An 18,176-nucleotide genomic window follows, 5' to 3' on the forward strand; every position below is an offset into this window, starting at 1 on the left:
TCCGTCAGTCTCCCGTCTGTTACGTTATATCTCCCTGTTTTATATAGTATCCCTAGTCTTGATTACCTGATATCTCCCTGTCTTTAGACGATTTGTTTTACTTAACCAGAAAATAAATGGCCAGTTCTATACTGGGTTCAGGAGAGGGCCAATTGTTGATTGTTGTACTTGGATGAGATCTCGTCATCAGATGTCTTTTAAAATACCTTCCAGAGGTCCTATTATTTTTAATACCTCCTCTTCAACCTCCCCTTCCCAAAATACCTTGAACTATCAGTTCCTGAGTCTTTTGGAGTTTCTGTGATATAAATCAGGTGGTTTCTTGCCCTTTTTCACTGCTGGCTTTGAGCTTTCGTTTTCTGAGTCTGCTAAATCAGTCTTTCTTTCTGGCTTCCAAAAATGAGTTGCTTTTATCTCTTCTTATGCTGTCTTTGTACTTATGGTTTTAGGTCTTTAAAAACACATCCTCATATATCCTTTTGGTGGATCTTGGGAGAGCACAGTAGTAAATGCATGTGTTAAGTCTGTCAGCTTTCTGCAGAAGTTAACAGTGATTTCTAGTACGGAGTTGTTTGGTATAGCTGCGACATAGAGTACTGAGCTTGCGTGTGGGGGTCTGGTTAGGAAGGCATAAAAAACATCTCTTGAAGTTCAGAGGAAGGAATGTTATCATTTGTATTTTAGAAAGGTAATCAGTGTACCAGTGGGGACACTGGTTTGGAATGGAGTTAAACCAAGCTCAAGGAAACAGTTGGGAGGCTCTTCTGTTAACCATGAAAGAGATGATGACCTGAAGTAAAGCCATGGAAAGAAGGGGAAAAATTTGAAAAATATTAGAGAGATAGAATTAAGGATTGTTTAGATTTGGGGTGAGGAGGAGGAAGAACCAGGAGGTAGTTGTGATATAATTTATCTCTAGATAGACAGTGGTTCATGTCACTTGAGTTAGGAAATGCAGGAAGAGGAACCATTTTTTAGGAAGACAATGAGTTGGTTCACTGGTATACTTGAGAGTTTGAGATGCCTTCTGGGTGATGATGTCCTGTGTCATTTGGAGTATCTGGAGTTCAGAGGTTTTGGTTGGAGATAATATATTTGGACGTTATCAGCATGTACATGGGACATGAGAAGAGAACCAAAGACAATAACCTGAGAAACAGCAGTTTTTAGAGAGTGTTGTTCTTTTCTCCCCTCTTAAATTATAGATTCATAGGCAGTTGCAAAGATCATACAGAGAGATTTCCTTATACCTTTCACCTAATTTTAATTTCCTTTTATGTTTTATGTAATTATAGTACAATATGATTTCCTCCCTTCAAGCATTTATGATAATTTTATTAATAACTGATGACTTTATTTTTGAGCTTTCATAGTATTGTAGACAACATATTATAGCTCTAACTGTAATTATTTCATAGTATTGTAGACAGTGTCTTTCAGTTACAGTTGTGGGTTGAAAGAATTTTCAAATAAATTTACTTAAAGCTGCATATTTGGGATTGGACACATTCTTCAAGCCACCAGATTACAAAGGTAAATTTCTTCAGGCTTTAACTGAGAGAGTCTTATGTATTTAGCAGTTGCTTACTTTAGTTTTGCTAATGCTAGCATACTGTGCTCATTGGAATGTGCACTGAGTAAGTAGATTCTGACATTCCTAGGAAATATTAAGTCTGCTTGATATTAAAACTGAACTTTACTAGTTTTTCTTCATGTTTTTTCTTTTCTTTGTTCTGTTAAGAATTGAGCTATGGAGAGTGAAATTTAACTGAATTTTAAGGCCCAATTTACTACTTTATGAAATGTGACATTTTTATAAATCTCTTCCTTTGGAAAAATCTTTAATAAAGTCTTTCAACTGATGCTTAGTTATAGAAAGGGCCAAACTTAACATATTTAAGGATAAACTTTATGTATTTCCACTGAAGTATCTATACCTCACTGATAAAAATTCGTATATATATATACACATACGTATGTCATCAAAAGGGGAATACATATATATTTTGTTGCATTGTAATTATATGTCAACTATATTGACATCTGAATTATTTTCTAAGTGAGGAGGTGTTTGATAGTTTGGTTTCCTTTCTGTGTTTATCAGATTATAGAGATTATTATGAATTAAAAATTGACTTTCTATCCTTTTTGTTTCTTTCAAAGTGCTTAGATTTAGTGTGATACACTGAGTTAGCCTCCATAAGACAGTAATTAGTCAAAGTAGAATTTTAAAGTAAAATCCCTTCTTCTTCCATCTTTATATTCTTAATTCATTAAAAATATTAGCAGAAATTCTTCATTAAAAAATATGCACACATTAAAAAAAGACTCCTTTTACCTTTTTCCAACATCCTTTTCCAATATCCATGTTTAACTAGTGTTAACAGTTTTTTCTCTTTGCTCCCAAGAAACATTTTTATGCATGTATCTTCATATCAGATACATAGCTATTTAAAAAACTTGTTTGGCATGTGGAATTGTTATACACATTTCTTTTTAATCCCAATTTGTCATTATTTTTGAGATTGTTTTCATTCCATGCCTAATCCTTTTTCATGGCTACTCAGTATTCTAGAATATGAAGGTATTATAATTTAATTATCTTACTGATGAACATTTAGATTGGGTTCATTTTAGCTTAGTTATTTAGGTGAGATAATTTGTAGAATTTTAATACATCACTGTTAACACCTCTTCAGTCATCAGAGAAGGGAAAATAAATATTTATATGAGAAATCTCTTAAAATGAACAGATGTGTGTAGCCTTGGTGTATATGGTTTTACTACCATTAGGCAATTGAATAATATTTTTTTCCAATTGTAAACAGAACTAATTTTGTTTTTGTAGTGCTTATAATTAGAACCATTCTTTTAAAATCTGACTGATTGATTTTTTATAAGTTGGTTTTAGGGCTTTTTAATATGATAGGTGATTTTTTGGTGGGAAGTGGGACCTTAGAGTATCTTATGTTAAGTTTTATTTATACTTCCCATAGGGATTAGGAGCAGACAGCAAGAACCTGTACCCTTTCCTGCTCCCAGTTATTCAACTGAGTACAGATGTTTCCCAGCCTCCACATGTTTATCTTCTGGAAGATGGTTTAGAATTATGGTAAGAGGAAAAACTTGATACCGTGGATCTTATTTATTTATTTTCTTGGCCTTCCCTACTCATGGCAGTAAAGCAAAGGTCATGTACTAGGGCTTAAAAACTCAACATTTAAAAACAAAAACATAAAATCAGTTTCCCTGAACTGGGTAACATAATACATAGCTCCAACTTTTCTTGGCAGCTGTCACTCAGTGTAGGCTTATAATAGTCAAAGTTAGAGAGGAAGTTTCAGTAAGAACTCACCTGAATTTCATCTTTTGGAATTTGGAATGTAAAATGGGGAATCTTGATCAAAACTAAAAATTGACATAAAACGTCCAGCGTGTTAAATGAGATGTTTTGGGGGATATTGAGTTATTTTCAACCTCTTAACTACTTTACCCAGTAAGTACTGAGATAGAATACCTCAGCCCTAAATGTTAATGCTACTTAGTCTTGGCTTATTATTTTACTGAGTAAGTAGTACGTAGTGTTAAGAGGTAAAAAAAACAAACAAACCCTGTTTCTGTGGCATCTCAGAGCTACAAACTGTGAAATGAATGAATTGGAGTTAAGTAAGTACAGACTGAGCATTGACTAGAAATCTTTTTTCTTCATCTTACTGATGGCAGCAGTTTTCTTCAGGGCCAATCTTTATATAAGATGTAATTAGTAATACAGGAAAGGTTTTAAAATTCTAATGTAAAAACCTGGTATTGGAATTAAAAAAGCAAATCATAGAAAGTAACCACAGAAAAAATAAACATTTGTGGTATCTCCCTCCCTCACTCCTTCCCTCCCTTCTTCCCTTCCTCCCTCCCTTCCTTCAGTTTTGCTTGGATGTCTAGGAATGAACAGTTTTTTGATTCTAAGAAATTGTCTTTGATGCAAATGGTAAAATTAACGATCTGTATCAATACTGGATGAACAATTTAAAAACATAACTAGGTGGATACTTATTAATTTGCAATTTGTGTTTCTCATATTCTTTTCTAGGTTATGTTGTTTGAACTTAAGTGACTTAAATGATTGGAAATTAGCATGTGTTTGAGCCTCTTATATTCATATATTTTTATTCGTACAGGATGGATTACTCTAGATCAGAGGTTGGCAAACTTTTTCCCTAAAGGAGCAGATGGTAATTATTTTAGGCTTCACAGGCTATGTACTTTCTGTCCCAGCTCTTCAACTCTGCTGTTTCAGCACCAAAACAGTCATAGACAATATATAAACAAATGGCCATGGCTATGCTCCAATAAAACATCACTTACAGAAAAAGGGTATTGGTTTGGCCCATGAGCTATATAGTTTGCCAACTTCTACTCTAGATTACAAATTAAAACATTAATCTCTGGCACATAGATACTTTTCTGTAACCATATGTATATCGTATCTATCATAAAAATTAAAAATATTAGTTATAATAAAGAGGCAGACTCATATACTTATCAATATAATTACAGATTTAGTATATTAATGTGTTAATGAGAGGTATATAAATTTTTTAGGGATTATATGAACAGGTAATAATAGAAGTGCATTGCTCTACTAATGGTAATTTCTTTTTTCCTAGCTTTCGTTCTATGTAAACGAAATTAAATCATTAGGATACATTAAAAAATTTATCAAATTTATTAAAGCTAAGATTATTTAAAGAATCAGGGTACACACTTCTTAACATAATTTTCTTAACGGGTTAGAACTCATATTTGGAAGCAGATAGAGGTGGCCAATCCCATGTATACCACTGCATTAGGTTTGTAATCATTTTCTGTGAGCCTTTCCTTCTGTAAAATGAGGAAAAATAATTTCTACCTGATGTGGTTGTTGTGAGCATGAGATACTGTTTGTAAAGTGGTTAGCATGTTGTGTATGATTTATAAAGTCTGAGAATTGGTGAGATTGCCTAGGAAGGAAAGGGCAGATAGAGGGCCTTGTGCTCAGGGCAGAATCCTGAAGAAAAAACATTTTGAGGTCACACGAGAAGCCATCAGAGATGATATAGGAGGAAAACCAAGCCAAGAGAGAATATTTCCTAAAAGAGGGAATGGTTAACTATGTCAAATGTTGCTGATTGTCCTTGTAAGAGTGTACAGAAAAGTGAATGGAGATGATAGGAGGGGTTTCAGTGGAGTAGTGAGAACAGAAGGAAGAATTGGAGTAGATTGAAGAATGAATTGGAGTTAAGTAAGTACAGACTGTGAGCATTGACAGCTTGTTTGAAAGCTTTTACTATGGAGAGGATGTTGAAATTGCATAACAGTTGGCTAGTGTGGGAATGAAGATCTAGAGGTATGATGAGGCTCAAGAGAGTGAGATAATTGAAGGAGGCAAGAAGGGATGGGATTCAGCATAAGTGGAAGGAGTTGATTTTTTTTTTTTTCTTTAAATAGCAGCAGGGGTATTTCATCCATTTTAACTCAAGGCAGGAAGATAGGTTTCTGTATTGTAGTAGAATGAGATGGGAAGGTGTTCCATCTAATAGCTTCTGTTTTCTCAACAAAATATGAAGTATAGTCATCAATTGAGTGTCATGGGCTGGAATGGGAGTATTTATAAGATGAGAGAGGTTTGTGGGGACAAAGGTATAAAATAGTTATCTTGGGGAATGGAAATTTGAACTGATAGGGCTTACCAGTACCAGCTGATGTTTGTGGTCTTGTTTACAAAGAAAAATTTTTCAGACTGATTATGTGATTTTTTTTTTCATGACTTCTTTGACCCAACATTCTTTATTTTTTTGCTGATATTAAAATATATGATTCAGGCCTGGATTTATTGCACTGTAAATATAACATACCACTTGTACAATTTTTTTAAACTTAATGTGAATTTTAGTGACTTCTTCTAGTATCTATTTTTGTAATATATTCACATAAATAGTAATGATAGTATCAAAGATGCAGACTTTCATGTATATCTGTTCTTTTTAACTTGTAGATTGTTAGTTCACATTATTTTGCTTTTTCATCTTGACCCTGATGTATTAAAATATCCCATTCACTTTTCTTCATGTGAGTGCCCCTTTTTATTTCTAGCGTTTTTGATTTGTAAGTTAAAAAAATATAACTGCACAAAATTTTGGTACTTTTGTATAGTGTTATAAGATTTAGTAAATAAAATATATTTAAAATTTTTTATGAAGCATCATGTGATATAATGTATATATGCAGTGATTAATTTTCCACCTTTTAATTCTTTTGCATTTAAATTTTATATTAATATTGTATGGTTTATTTTGTTTAGATTTGATTTAACTATCTGTGTTCATCTTTTACATTTTAGCTTTTTTATTTGAAATTTATTTATGTTCTATACAGAGCAAATTTTTTAATTTTATATTTTAACCTAACCAAAGAGGCTTTACTTCAAAAGAATTTTAATGGTCTTATATTTATTTGTTGAACTGATATGTCTGTCTTTTTACTTTATGCTCTCTCTTTTCTACATTTTTTGTGGAAGGATAACATTAAATTTTACATTTCTCTAGTCAAAGATGTAGGTACATATAGCTTTGTCTAATTATTCGTCAAAATAGTTAACTTTTCCCTTTCCCTGATGGTAAAGAATTTAGTGCTTTGACTTTGCCTCACTCCCTCTCCTTTCCAAGTCTTTATTTGTTTAATCTGGAATTACAAACCATGTCATTTTATTTTTAAGTAGTTTAAGTTCTTCAAGATTTTTCCTCTTTTGAATAGCATAGTTTATACTGTGGGAACTAGCATAGGAAGTGAGAGTGACAATGACCTGAGTGGCCTTTTTACTAAGGTAATGACAGTAGAAGGGAAGGAACAAGCTTCAGATAGAATCTTAGTCTGGACCTATTGAGTAAGAGAGTTTTTTTAACCATCTTTTGGCATTTAGAATATGACCTCCAATTTTTTTCTCGGTGAAACCCCAGGACTGGAGTGTAGTTTTTCTTTTGGCTTCATGGTTATTTTAAAGGTGAAAAGGATAATGTTTTTTTTTTTTTTACCTTTCCTGAAGTTTTATTCTTTAAAAATGAAATAAAATCCTGTTGCTGTTTTTTAAATTTATTTTTTATTGAAGTATAGTTGATTTACAATGTTGTGTTAATTTCTTCTGTACACCAAAGTGACTCAGTTATACACACATATACATTCTTTTTTATATTCTTTTCCATTATGGTTTATCCCAGGATATTGAATATAGTTCCGTGTGCTGTATGGCAGCACCTTGTTGTTTATCCATTCTGTATGTAACAGTTTGCATCTACTAACCCCAGACTCCCAGTCCATCCCTCCCCCAGGCCCCTCCCCCTTGGCAACCACAAGCCTGTTCTCTGTGTCTCTGAGTCTGTTTCTGTTCGCATATAGGTTCATTTGTGCCATATTTTAGATTTCACATATAAGTGATATCATATGGTATTCGTCTTTATCTTTAAAATCCTGTTACTGTTGATCAAGTTAAGGTGTCAAAGACATCATTGCTTGTGCATGTTGGAAGTACTTCATTTTGGGGGTAGCTGGTTTTCCCTGTGTAATATCCTGCCCAGATTACCTGATTTTGTCATTTAAAATTTGTGAAGTATTTCATAGACACAAAATAATATGAGGTCATATTGTTTATAATTATTTATAACTTACATAAAATGAAAATCAATTTTCCATACTCTGGGTAAGAAATACAACAATAAGAATGTCTTTGAAGCCCCTGGTGTGGCATGTTTGTTGAATCTTCCTGCATCCATGCCAGAGATAACCCACTATACTGATTTTTTCGTTTTCATTTCTTGGTTTTCTTTCTTGTGTTTTAATGCTTTTAGAATCACATATGCATGTGTATCTCTAAACAGTATATTTTAACTTTATATAAATTGTATCATATGTGTTCTAACTTACTTTTTTTGCTTCCTGTTTGGAGATTCATCCATAGTGATGAGCTTAATGGTGTGACTGTAACAATTCATTTACTCATTTGCCATTTTGTTTGTTGTTCAAATAATGCGACTCTGAACCTTCTTGTGCATGACTCCTAGAGCAAATGTATAAGACCTTATGCCCTGTGCACATTTCTGCCTAGAAATAGTGCCAGGTCATAAGTATATACACATATACATATTCAGTATTACCAGATAATAATTACTTCCCAAAGTGATTATATCAACTTGCACTGCTGTTAGCAGTATGCAAGAGTTCCCACTTTTATAGCTTTGACAATACATGGTATGTCACACTTAAAATTCTGCTGATCTGGTGGGAGTAAAATTGTACCTTGTTTTGGTTATAATTTATATTTTCTTGATTACTAGTCAAGTTGGATATCTTTGGTACTTTTTATAGTCATAGCTTTAATGGTTATGGAAAGTGATTTAATCGTCTGTTTTTTTCCCCTAGGTTAGTGACTTTGGAAAACAGCCCATGTATTACACCAGAGTTACTTCGTATATTTCAGAATATGTCACCACTTCTAGGTATGTATTAAGCATAAAATTACCACTGTTTTTGAATGCAACCATAATTTGGGGCATTATAGGTGACTATAAATCATACCTTCCATTTTTACTAAAGCCCTTGATTTTGAGAAACAAGTTGTGTAGTGTTTTAATAATTTCTAGATTTTTTCCTACAGTATAACCTTTTAGAGTTATTTCTGCGTATTAAAGAGCAAACACTAAATTTACTTAACTTATACTTAATTGAAAATTGATTTTGTGCTGTCAGTTGTTAACAAATGAGCTCTGTACATATTTCTGATTTAGCTAAGGAACCACCAAAATAAAGATTATTAAATAATAAAAATCATTTATTGTTTGTTGAGGTATTACTTATGTAGAAGCTTGAAATCAGGAAGCTTAATGTTTTAAGACAACACTTTTGGCATGTGACACCAGAGAACTGGCCACTGTGCTAGGAGTAGGCTGTTAGTCTCTGTTAGCCGCCATGGATGATACCTGGTTAGATTCTTTTCTGAACATGTATTCTGTTGATACTTAGTCATAGAAAGCCAATACTTGTCTGCTACATATCAGCTTCCATTCACAAGTGTGTAATATCTTAAATTTACAAAAAATATTTTGTTCACAGGGTTATTTTGTGAGCGATTTTACCAGTGCAGATTCACATTTAAACCTCATAGAGTATTTAAGAATTGTATACAGTGCTATTTACTGGCCCTTTGCTTCTTTTTCAGTCTGCAAATTACTGCCATTTAAAAAAATCGTTTATTTACAAAATGTAAAAATTATTTACATTTATTCCATTCAGAGTTCCCACTCTCTAAGACTCACCCATGAAGCATCTTTAATTCCTTCATTAGAACTTTGGGTATACTGACTGAATAGTTTAATATTATCAGGAGAGGGCATTCATGTAGGAAAAAACTAGGAAAAAAGGCATACTTATTATGGCAATATCTCAAAATTATTTTTTCTGAGAACTTACTTGTAGTGAGCAGTTTTATTAGAGGGAAAGTATTACTGAGGTATAATGATGCGCCAGAAAGGTAGACACATTCTTTGATAAAATCAACAAGTGTGGACTAAAACATAATTATAGCTGATTTAAAAACATCTGTTGGGCTTCCCTGGTGGTGCAGTGGTTAAGAATCCGCCTGCCAATGTTGGGGACACGGGTTTGAGCCCTGGTCTGGGAAGATACCACATGCTGTAGAGCAACTAAGCCTGTGCGCCGCAAGTACTGAGCCTGCGCTCTAGAGCCTGCGAGCCACAACTACTGAGCCCATGTGCCACAACTACTGAAGCCCGCACGCCTAGAGCCTGTGCTCCGCAACAAGAGGAGCCACCACAATGAGAAGCCTGCGCACAGCAACAAAGAGTAGCCCCTGCTCGCCACAACTAGAGAAAGCCTGTGTGCAGCAACGAAGACTCAACACAGCCAAAAATTAAAAATAAATAAATAAATAAAATAAATAAGCTTATTAAAAAAATAAAAATAAAAAACATCTGTCTTCATTTGCTGGATGATCATCGGGGCTATAGATAATGTGATTAGTCCTTCGTGTTTTCGGATTTTTTGTTGTTGTTCTTCTACCCCATTCTTCAGAATAAAGTAGACCTCAGATAATACCAAAATGCCATCTGTTTTCTAATAAAAAGCCATTTGATGTTTTATCATCTAGCATCCCCATAAAATTATGGAAGAAATTTTCAAACATGAAGACAGTGGCAATAGACCAGTCGCTTATTGCTAGTCTCCTAGGGAAAGTTTTGTAGCTAAGATATCATAGAGAAAGAGAATAGGAAAAGTCCTTTTACTTTCTTTTACTCTTGGTGAAGACCATTTAGTTCTAGTCTACCTAACTTGGAGACAATATACAGTACCATTCTGGGTAATCCACAGTGCTTCTTTATATACTTGCCCTGAGAATGGAAACCTCGACCAGACCCATTATCAACTTAGTCATGAACAGGATTCAGCCATTTTCACATATGGGTAACTTCACAAGGTGATTGCACTTCACCTTTGTATTCCACCGCGAATTCAGCCTGCCTGGCCTTTACAACGTGGTGGGAGAGAAGATTGGTAGCCAGGAAGAAGAGACTGAAAAAAAAAAGCACATAACTAACCCTCCTATAACCATATGACACTATTTTGAGTGTAGTTTTAGGTAGGTACTAAAGTACAGTTTTACCATAGAAAGCTTTGTAGTTGATGCATAGTCCTTATAAATCAATAAGGACTTTTACGTGTTTAGAACAATGTCTGGCACATAGTAAGCACCATTTAAGTGTTTTGTAATTATATTTATTACTACTATTACTGTCAACATTATTGCTATTTTAAAAGAAAAAATACTGAACCACTGGCTCTGTAGGATTTGTTAGTTAATAATATGAAGAAATTCTGTATACAAATTATATCTGTGAATGTTTAGTATACCTTGACATCAGTATTACCTTTATTTTTGTTTGAGTATTGTGCAACTAATTAATATTGTTTGATGTGTAGCTTTTTGCATATACATTCTTTCAGTTGAGCTTTAAAATTTATTTTGAAGTATAACCAGAATATTTATTTTAATCTTTTAAGTATATAGATCGAAATGAATACTCACTTTTCTTAAAGGTGAAAACATTTTTTCCTATTAGATCAGTGATTTTTAAACATTTATTTAATGAGTATGATAGCTATTATTTTTTTCCAAGTAGAAATAAAGCTGCTGGCTGGAAGTTTCTCATTTTCATTTAAAACACGTAAAACCAACAATATTGGTGTTTAAGTTAATGATTTTTAGGATATGTTAATTAGGTGTGAATAAATCCAAGGCTAAAATTCATTTCATATCCTTCTCCCCAAATGTAAGTAGAACTGGAGATACTTTAAGTAGAACCATAGGCTATAACTAATTCTAATAATTTAGTTCTAAAGGCTTATTTTTTAAATCCTTTAAATCTTTTTTATGGTATTAATTTTCTCAGTATTCTCATTACTTAAAAGATAAACACCTGACTGACTCTTGTCCATGTTGTTGTAAGTGCCAAGCTAATGTTCCTTGACCAACGAAATTTTTCTAATTCGGAAGGAACTTATCCCCACCTGACATCTTGATGATGTGTAGGCTATTTTACACATTTTAGCCTTCATATTTTATCAGAATTTGAAATAAAAGAAGAAACTACTATAGTTTCATTTCCAAACATAAACATCAAATAGTATGATTAAAAAGAATAAGTAAAATGTAACATGAAAGTAGAAATTAAAAATAAGAGCCAAAGAATAGAGAAAAACAGAGAGGAATGGAATATAAATTATAATTAGACTAATAAATATAAATCGTATGTGCACACAGCATAACTAGATACTTGGATGGGTTACAGCGTTGAATCAGAGCTCTCTGTCTATGAAAGAAAAACTTGATCACTTAAGTTAGGGATTTTCAAAATTGTTGACATTTTGGGCCATGTAATTCTTTCTTGTGAGGGACTGTTTAGAGCATTGTAGGAAGCTTAATAGCATCTTTAGCCTCAACCCACTAGATGCTAGTTTTAACAACCAGAGTTTCCAGACATTGCCAGATGTCCCCTAGGGGGCAGAATTGCCCATGGTTGAGAACATTTGAATTAAATTATTCACAGGGCTGAAAATAAATACAGATCTGTTGTATGGTCAGCTCTTCCTGATAGTAGGACCAGACAATAATTTTTTATCGCAGTCTTACTAGGAACTCATGGATATAATGAACAATGTTCAATATACTTTAAAATAGATAAATTTATTAATTTTAGGACTTTTTTTTTTACTATCAGTATTTAATATTTGCTGATGATAGCATGCCTTAGGAAATTTAGTAAAAGTTGTCCTTGGCATGATGGAGGCATGGAAAACAGTATGAAGTGACCTAATTGCTTATTTGCTTATATCAGTTAATCTAGAAATAGCTTTTAAAATATAAGAAGAGATGGGTACTATGGTTTTTATTTTTAGGGTTTTTTTTTAATTTTTAAAATAAATTTATTTATTTTTGTCTGTGTTGGGTCTTCGTTGCTGCATGCAGGCTTTCTCTAGTTGCGGCGAGCGGGGGCTACTCTTCATTGCGGTGCGTGGGCTTCTCATTGCGGTGGTTTCTCTTGTTGCAGAGCATGGGCTCTAGGCACGTGGGCTTCAGTAGTTGTGGCATGCGGGCTCAGTAGTTGTGGCTTCTGGGCTCTAAAGTGCAGGCTCAGTAGTTGTGGCGCACAGGCTTAGTTGCTCTGCGGCACGTGGGATCTTCCCGAACCAGGCCTCGAACCTGTGTCCCCAGCATTGGCAGGCAGATTCTTAACCACTGCGCCACCAGGGAAGTCCTGGTACTATGGTTTTTAAAATCAATCTTTCTTAAATATTGTCTCCTTCATCATAGATCTTGATAAAATTTTAGATGGCAGTGATTTAGAAATTATATTCACTGACATACCTGGAATGTAGCCATTCTAAGTTCTCACTTAAATGTAGACCCTCTGCCTTATTTATCACGATGGTTGCCAAAACGGTGGTTGCCAAACAGTCTGCTATTCCTTGTTGGTCTGTTAAACAGTGTGCACAAGTTTAGACTTGACTGGACTTGCTCCTTGAGGAGAAAAGGACATGTGAATTGTTCATAAGAATAACTTTATCCAATGTAATGGCCTGCCCCTTTATCCTGAGATTTTGTCTTACTTCTGTTGTGAAAAATATTTAGGTGACAGCCTTTATTATTTCTTTTTATGCCTTCCGTTAGCATGGTAACAAGTTGGTTAGTTTCTGTCCCCTCTACATTCTCATTTTAAACTAATATGTTAAATCCCTAAAGTATAGAAAATAATGCCTTTAAAACACATTTTGAGCTTTGAGTGGGATTGTCATTTTCTTGTGAAAGTGTATGGGTAATTCTCACCTGAATAGAATATCTTCTCACTTTGCTAGGATGTGAGTTAGGTGAGAACCCAGGGCCTACGCTTTTGCCAGGAAACATTTTTTAATCTGTCCTGTTGCAAGTGAATACGATTTCTAAAACAGTAGCAATACAGAATGAAAGATTTTAGATATACATGATATTTTGGGGTCATGTTTTGATCTGTATAATTATATACATCTGTAATCTGTGTTCTATTGTATCATTATTGTATGTGAAAAGACATGTAAAATAACACTGCATAAACATTTGATCATTTTCAATTTTAACAAGTTTTCTGCTTTGCACTTGAAAAAGAATAATTAAAAACAATATCCTTTTCCTATACTATTCTGGTAATAACATTTTAAAGAAGATTTTTTATGTGTAGGTTTTTCATAGAGGAGTGGATTTGAAGAACAAAGCCCAAGAATTGAGAATATCTAAACACAATATAATTTTCGGAGTATAACAGGGACTCTTTTCGTACGTAGGGTAGCATGTTCAGTGCCAGCACAATAGACACTCAGTAAATGCTTACTGAGTGAACCCATTTAAGCAGATATCAAAATATGATGGTAAAATGATTCAGTTGCATGTCGTTTGCCATGCTGGTACTAGAAATTTAGTTTGAAATGCAAGGTTGGATCACGTAGTTATTTTCTGAAAGGAAAGAAAAGGGAGCTTAGTATTTTCTAAGTTGTTTTAACTAGTGGGAGGTATATGGGAAAGCATTAAGTTACAGGTTAATGCCAGTTTTTAGATAGATATTTATATACTAGCCATCTGAATAGCATTCAGAAAAGATTTGTAAAGAAGGGCATGTAACTTAGCTTTAAATAAGTCACTTCATTTAAACTGGTTTTGAACAATGAATTAATTTGTTCTTTTTAAAAAAATTATTATTTTGCCAGAACTAAGTTCAGAAAGTCTCAGAACCTGCTTTAAGATCATCAATGGTTATATCTTTTTATCATCAACAGAATTTTTACAGGTATGTTGTAGGTTTTGCATTGTAAAAATTTATATAGTTATTATTTTGATTGTTTCTTATTTGAAATCAGGAATCTTATTTTGAAACCTTTTCAAAATTTAATAGATTGATTTATTACTTTAAGGCGGGAAAAACGTCATAAACATTGCCTACTGTGGGGCAGATGTGATGTAGTTTCATGAATTATTTAATATAGAAAATATGCTCTACATGTAAATATATCCTTATATTTCTACAAAAATTAGAATAGCAATAAACTGTATTTTTATTTCTTAAACATTTCCTAAAGAGTTCTAATTGAAATTTTATATGCTTAGAGCTTTAGTATCTAATTCTCAAATAGATTATAATGAGTCCCCAATTTAATGTTATACCTTTTTTGATATTGCAGATATATTCATATGTATATTTTGACTTTTCATTGAATTTCAGACATATGCAGTAGGTCTATGTCAGTCCTTTTGTGAACTGCTAAACGAAATTACTACAGAAGGTCAAGTTCAAGTGTTAAAGGTACTGTCATCTTTCTAATGAATATTGTTGTAAATTTTCCATCTGTATTTTGTGAAATTGGACCTTCATTTGGGTTTAGATGATGGGCAAGAAGGGGAAGAGTAATTCTAGACAGAATATTTTCTTTTAGCTGTATTAAATTGGTCTAATACCTCTGGACCAGGGGTGTCAAATTTGATTGTGCATATAGATCACCTGAGGATGTTATTAAAATGCAGATTCCACATTTCTAACTAACTTTCTGCTGATGGGACCCCACTCAAAGTTCCCCCTCATCCTGAGATTTCACTTTCTGTAGCAAGGCTTTAAAAACTTTTATAAATTATCCAAAGCCTGGTGACATCTGATACTTCTCACCTCTCCAGTTTGTTAGCCTGCTTTTGGGACACAATATTCCCACTATAATTTGGTACTTTTAATTTGGATCGGCTCTCGAAGTTAGAGTACCAAGTTTGTATGGACTGTGTATAACTAACAACCAATGTTGAATCATTATATTGTATACCTGAAACTAATATAGTATTATATGTCAATTATACCTCAATTAAAAAAAAAAACTTACAAACAAAAAAAGAACCCATGGGCTCTGAGTTAATCTTTATGTATTATATCTTTATAGAATCACTATATATTATCTTTATATATTGTATATAATTGTGTATAAGTAAGAACCAACAGTCTCTGAGTTGTATGTTTATATATCTATATATTAAAGATAAAGGAGTATCACATGTATATATTTAAATATAAATGTATATATAAATATATCTTCACATGTATGTGTCACACACACATATTTTGTATGGATTTTGTGAGAAGGTGTACTTGTTAAAAGCATCTCTTTTTTTTTTTTTTTAAAGCATCTCTTTTTTGTTTCTAATTTCTTAGCTATGTTTTAAGTCAGATATGAGAGCTGGTTAGGTGAAGTGTTACTATAGCTTAACCAAGTAGCATTTTTTTGTGTGAAAACTATGGCATTGCTTTAGATCCTAAAAACAATTTGATTTCCTCCCAGTGAAATGAAAAAGTGTTTGCCCAAAGAGGTTCATTGTAAGAAATGTGTTAACCACAATAATCATAGCAACAACCCATAGTACATTTTGGGGGACTAAGTGGGTATAAGTTTGTGCAGGTGGTAAAGTCTTTCATAATAACCAGTAAGAGTAATCATCGGTTGGCACTTATTCAAGCATTACACTGTTTTATGTGCTGTTCTTCGGACATTATACACATGTATGCACATATAAAGCTCCAGATATCTGTGTTAATATGCATGTTAATTTGATTTTCAAATTGGTTGCATTTACTATCATTACTGATTATTCAGTCATTCACCATATAGGTCAGGGGTCAGCAAACTTTTTCTGTAAAGGACCAGCTAGTAAATGTTTTAGGTTTTGTGGGCCATACAGTCTTTGTCTCAACTATTTATATGTTTTGTTGTGGATTGAAAGCAGGCATAGATGGTATGTAAATTAATGACTGTGGCTGTATCCAAAAATGCTTTATTTACAGAATCATATAGTTGTTCGGATTTGGCCCAAGGGCATTGTTTGCCAACCCCTGTTACTGGTATTCAGTGCGTTCTGGTAGGCATACGTGATAGAAAAACCACAGTTTCTGCTCTTGAGTAATTCATTCTTTTGGGGGAAGGAGGCAGGTAAACAGTCAGCCCATATTTAGTGTGTTATGTTGTTTTGGATTAGAGGTATCTCAGATTACCTGGTGAACTTTTTGAAAATTTGGGTAGGACATAAGATGTTAGTATTTCTTTTTAAAAAGTTCCCTAGGTGATTTTCATGAGCACTTTCTAGTGTGAGCCATTGCTGTCCATTGGCTTTATGTTACTTTGGGAGTATAGATGTGGTCATCTAACCCAGCATTTTGCAGAGAACATTTTTCAGGGAGAAAGAATTGAGATGGGACCTGGGTCTTAAATGTTTGGTAGGGTTAGGGTTACCAGATAAAACAGTACTTTTATTTGCTAATTCTGGCAATCCTAGTAGGGTGAATTAGATTAATACAGTGTTAAATACTGCAGAGAAGTGAACAAAAATAACACAGAGAATACTGTGAGAATTGTCTGTTGAGGGTGGGGATAATGGTGTTATTTAAAACCTTTAGTGTCTATAAATTGGAGGGGTTCATATAACAGATTAGTGAAGTGTTAAATTATAAAGTGATGAGAAAATGATTATATTATTAAGAACTATATTTGTTTCCTAGGGCTACCATAGCAAAGTATCACAAGCTGGGTGGCTTAAACAACAGGAACTAATTTATAATATTTATAGTGATTATCTCTCTCACAGAGTTCTGGAAACTACAAGTCTGAAATCAAGATGTTGGCAGGGCCATACTCTCTCTGAAGACTCTAGGGGAGAATCTGTTCCATGCCTTTCTCTTAGCTTCTGGTGGTGGCCAGCAATTTCTGGCTTCCTTGGCTTATACATGCGTCACTCCAGTCTCTGCCTCGATTGTCACATGACATTCTCCTTGTATCTTTGTCTTCTCTTCTTATAAGGGCACCAGTCATAATGGATTAAGGGCCTACCATAATAACTTCATCTTAACTTAATTGTATCTACAAAGATTCTATTTCCACATAAGGTCACATTCACAGGTACTTGGGATTAGGACTTCAGCATATCTTTTGCAGGGGGCAGGGCACAAGTCAATCCATAACAAGAATTTACTGTTAAAAAATAAAAAGATAGCTTTTGTGTGTGGAGAGGCAGTGAGGAAAATCTGATCTGAGTAGATTTTGTAGGTGAAAGTGACCCAATAGAAAGGAAGATGGCGCCAGGATGATACAGGAGATTGGGATTTTGAGTCTAGAGCGTATGTAGAAGGGGCAAGAGTTTGTTTTTTAAGAGAGCTGGCAAGACTGGTAGTGATTGAAGCTGTAGATATAATGTTAGGTGAAGAGAGTAAGAAACTGGCATATGACCTTGGTGTTTCCAGATAAAAAGACAAGATTGTCAGAGCTGCCTGATGCCTGTCAGTATGAGGCAGAGGAACGTTACAGGATGATTAGTACATCTGCACTTATTGAGGAGGGAGAGGGGACTGAGTAGTATTCATCTCAGTATTCATTTTTAAATGAACTCTATCTTACAGATGTTTAGGTTAGGTTGATATTTAAGAATGATTCAGTTATATTAGGATGTGTTAGACTTTGGAAGGGAAATCTTGTAAAGGCTTTTAACAAGAGTTGAAATAAAAAGTTCTTTGGTAAATTCTGAT

At 33.7% G+C, this 18,176-nt stretch overlaps 1 protein-coding gene across 9 annotated transcripts in view; it reads left to right on the forward strand.

Moving 5' to 3' along the window:
- The window catches only part of IPO11 (importin 11), a 485,545-nt gene that overhangs the window by 93,470 nt on the left and 373,899 nt on the right, over positions 1–18,176 (forward strand). For all 9 annotated transcript variants that reach the window (XR_014242109.1, XM_082383176.1, XM_082383170.1 and 6 more), the window contains 4 exons: positions 2,997–3,112; positions 8,449–8,525; positions 14,338–14,417; positions 14,850–14,930. Coding sequence is in view for 8 of the 9 variants with exons in the window: in XM_082383176.1 (XP_082239302.1) it covers positions 2,997–3,112; positions 8,449–8,525; positions 14,338–14,417; positions 14,850–14,930 (354 nt within the window). In the remaining variant the exon portion in view is untranslated. The remainder of the gene's footprint in view (positions 1–2,996; positions 3,113–8,448; positions 8,526–14,337; positions 14,418–14,849; positions 14,931–18,176) is intronic.

The sequence above is a fragment of the Balaenoptera borealis genome (assembly GCF_965194805.1).
Source record: "Balaenoptera borealis genome assembly, chromosome: 2".
In the NCBI taxonomy this organism is placed as follows: Eukaryota; Metazoa; Chordata; class Mammalia; order Artiodactyla; family Balaenopteridae; genus Balaenoptera; species Balaenoptera borealis.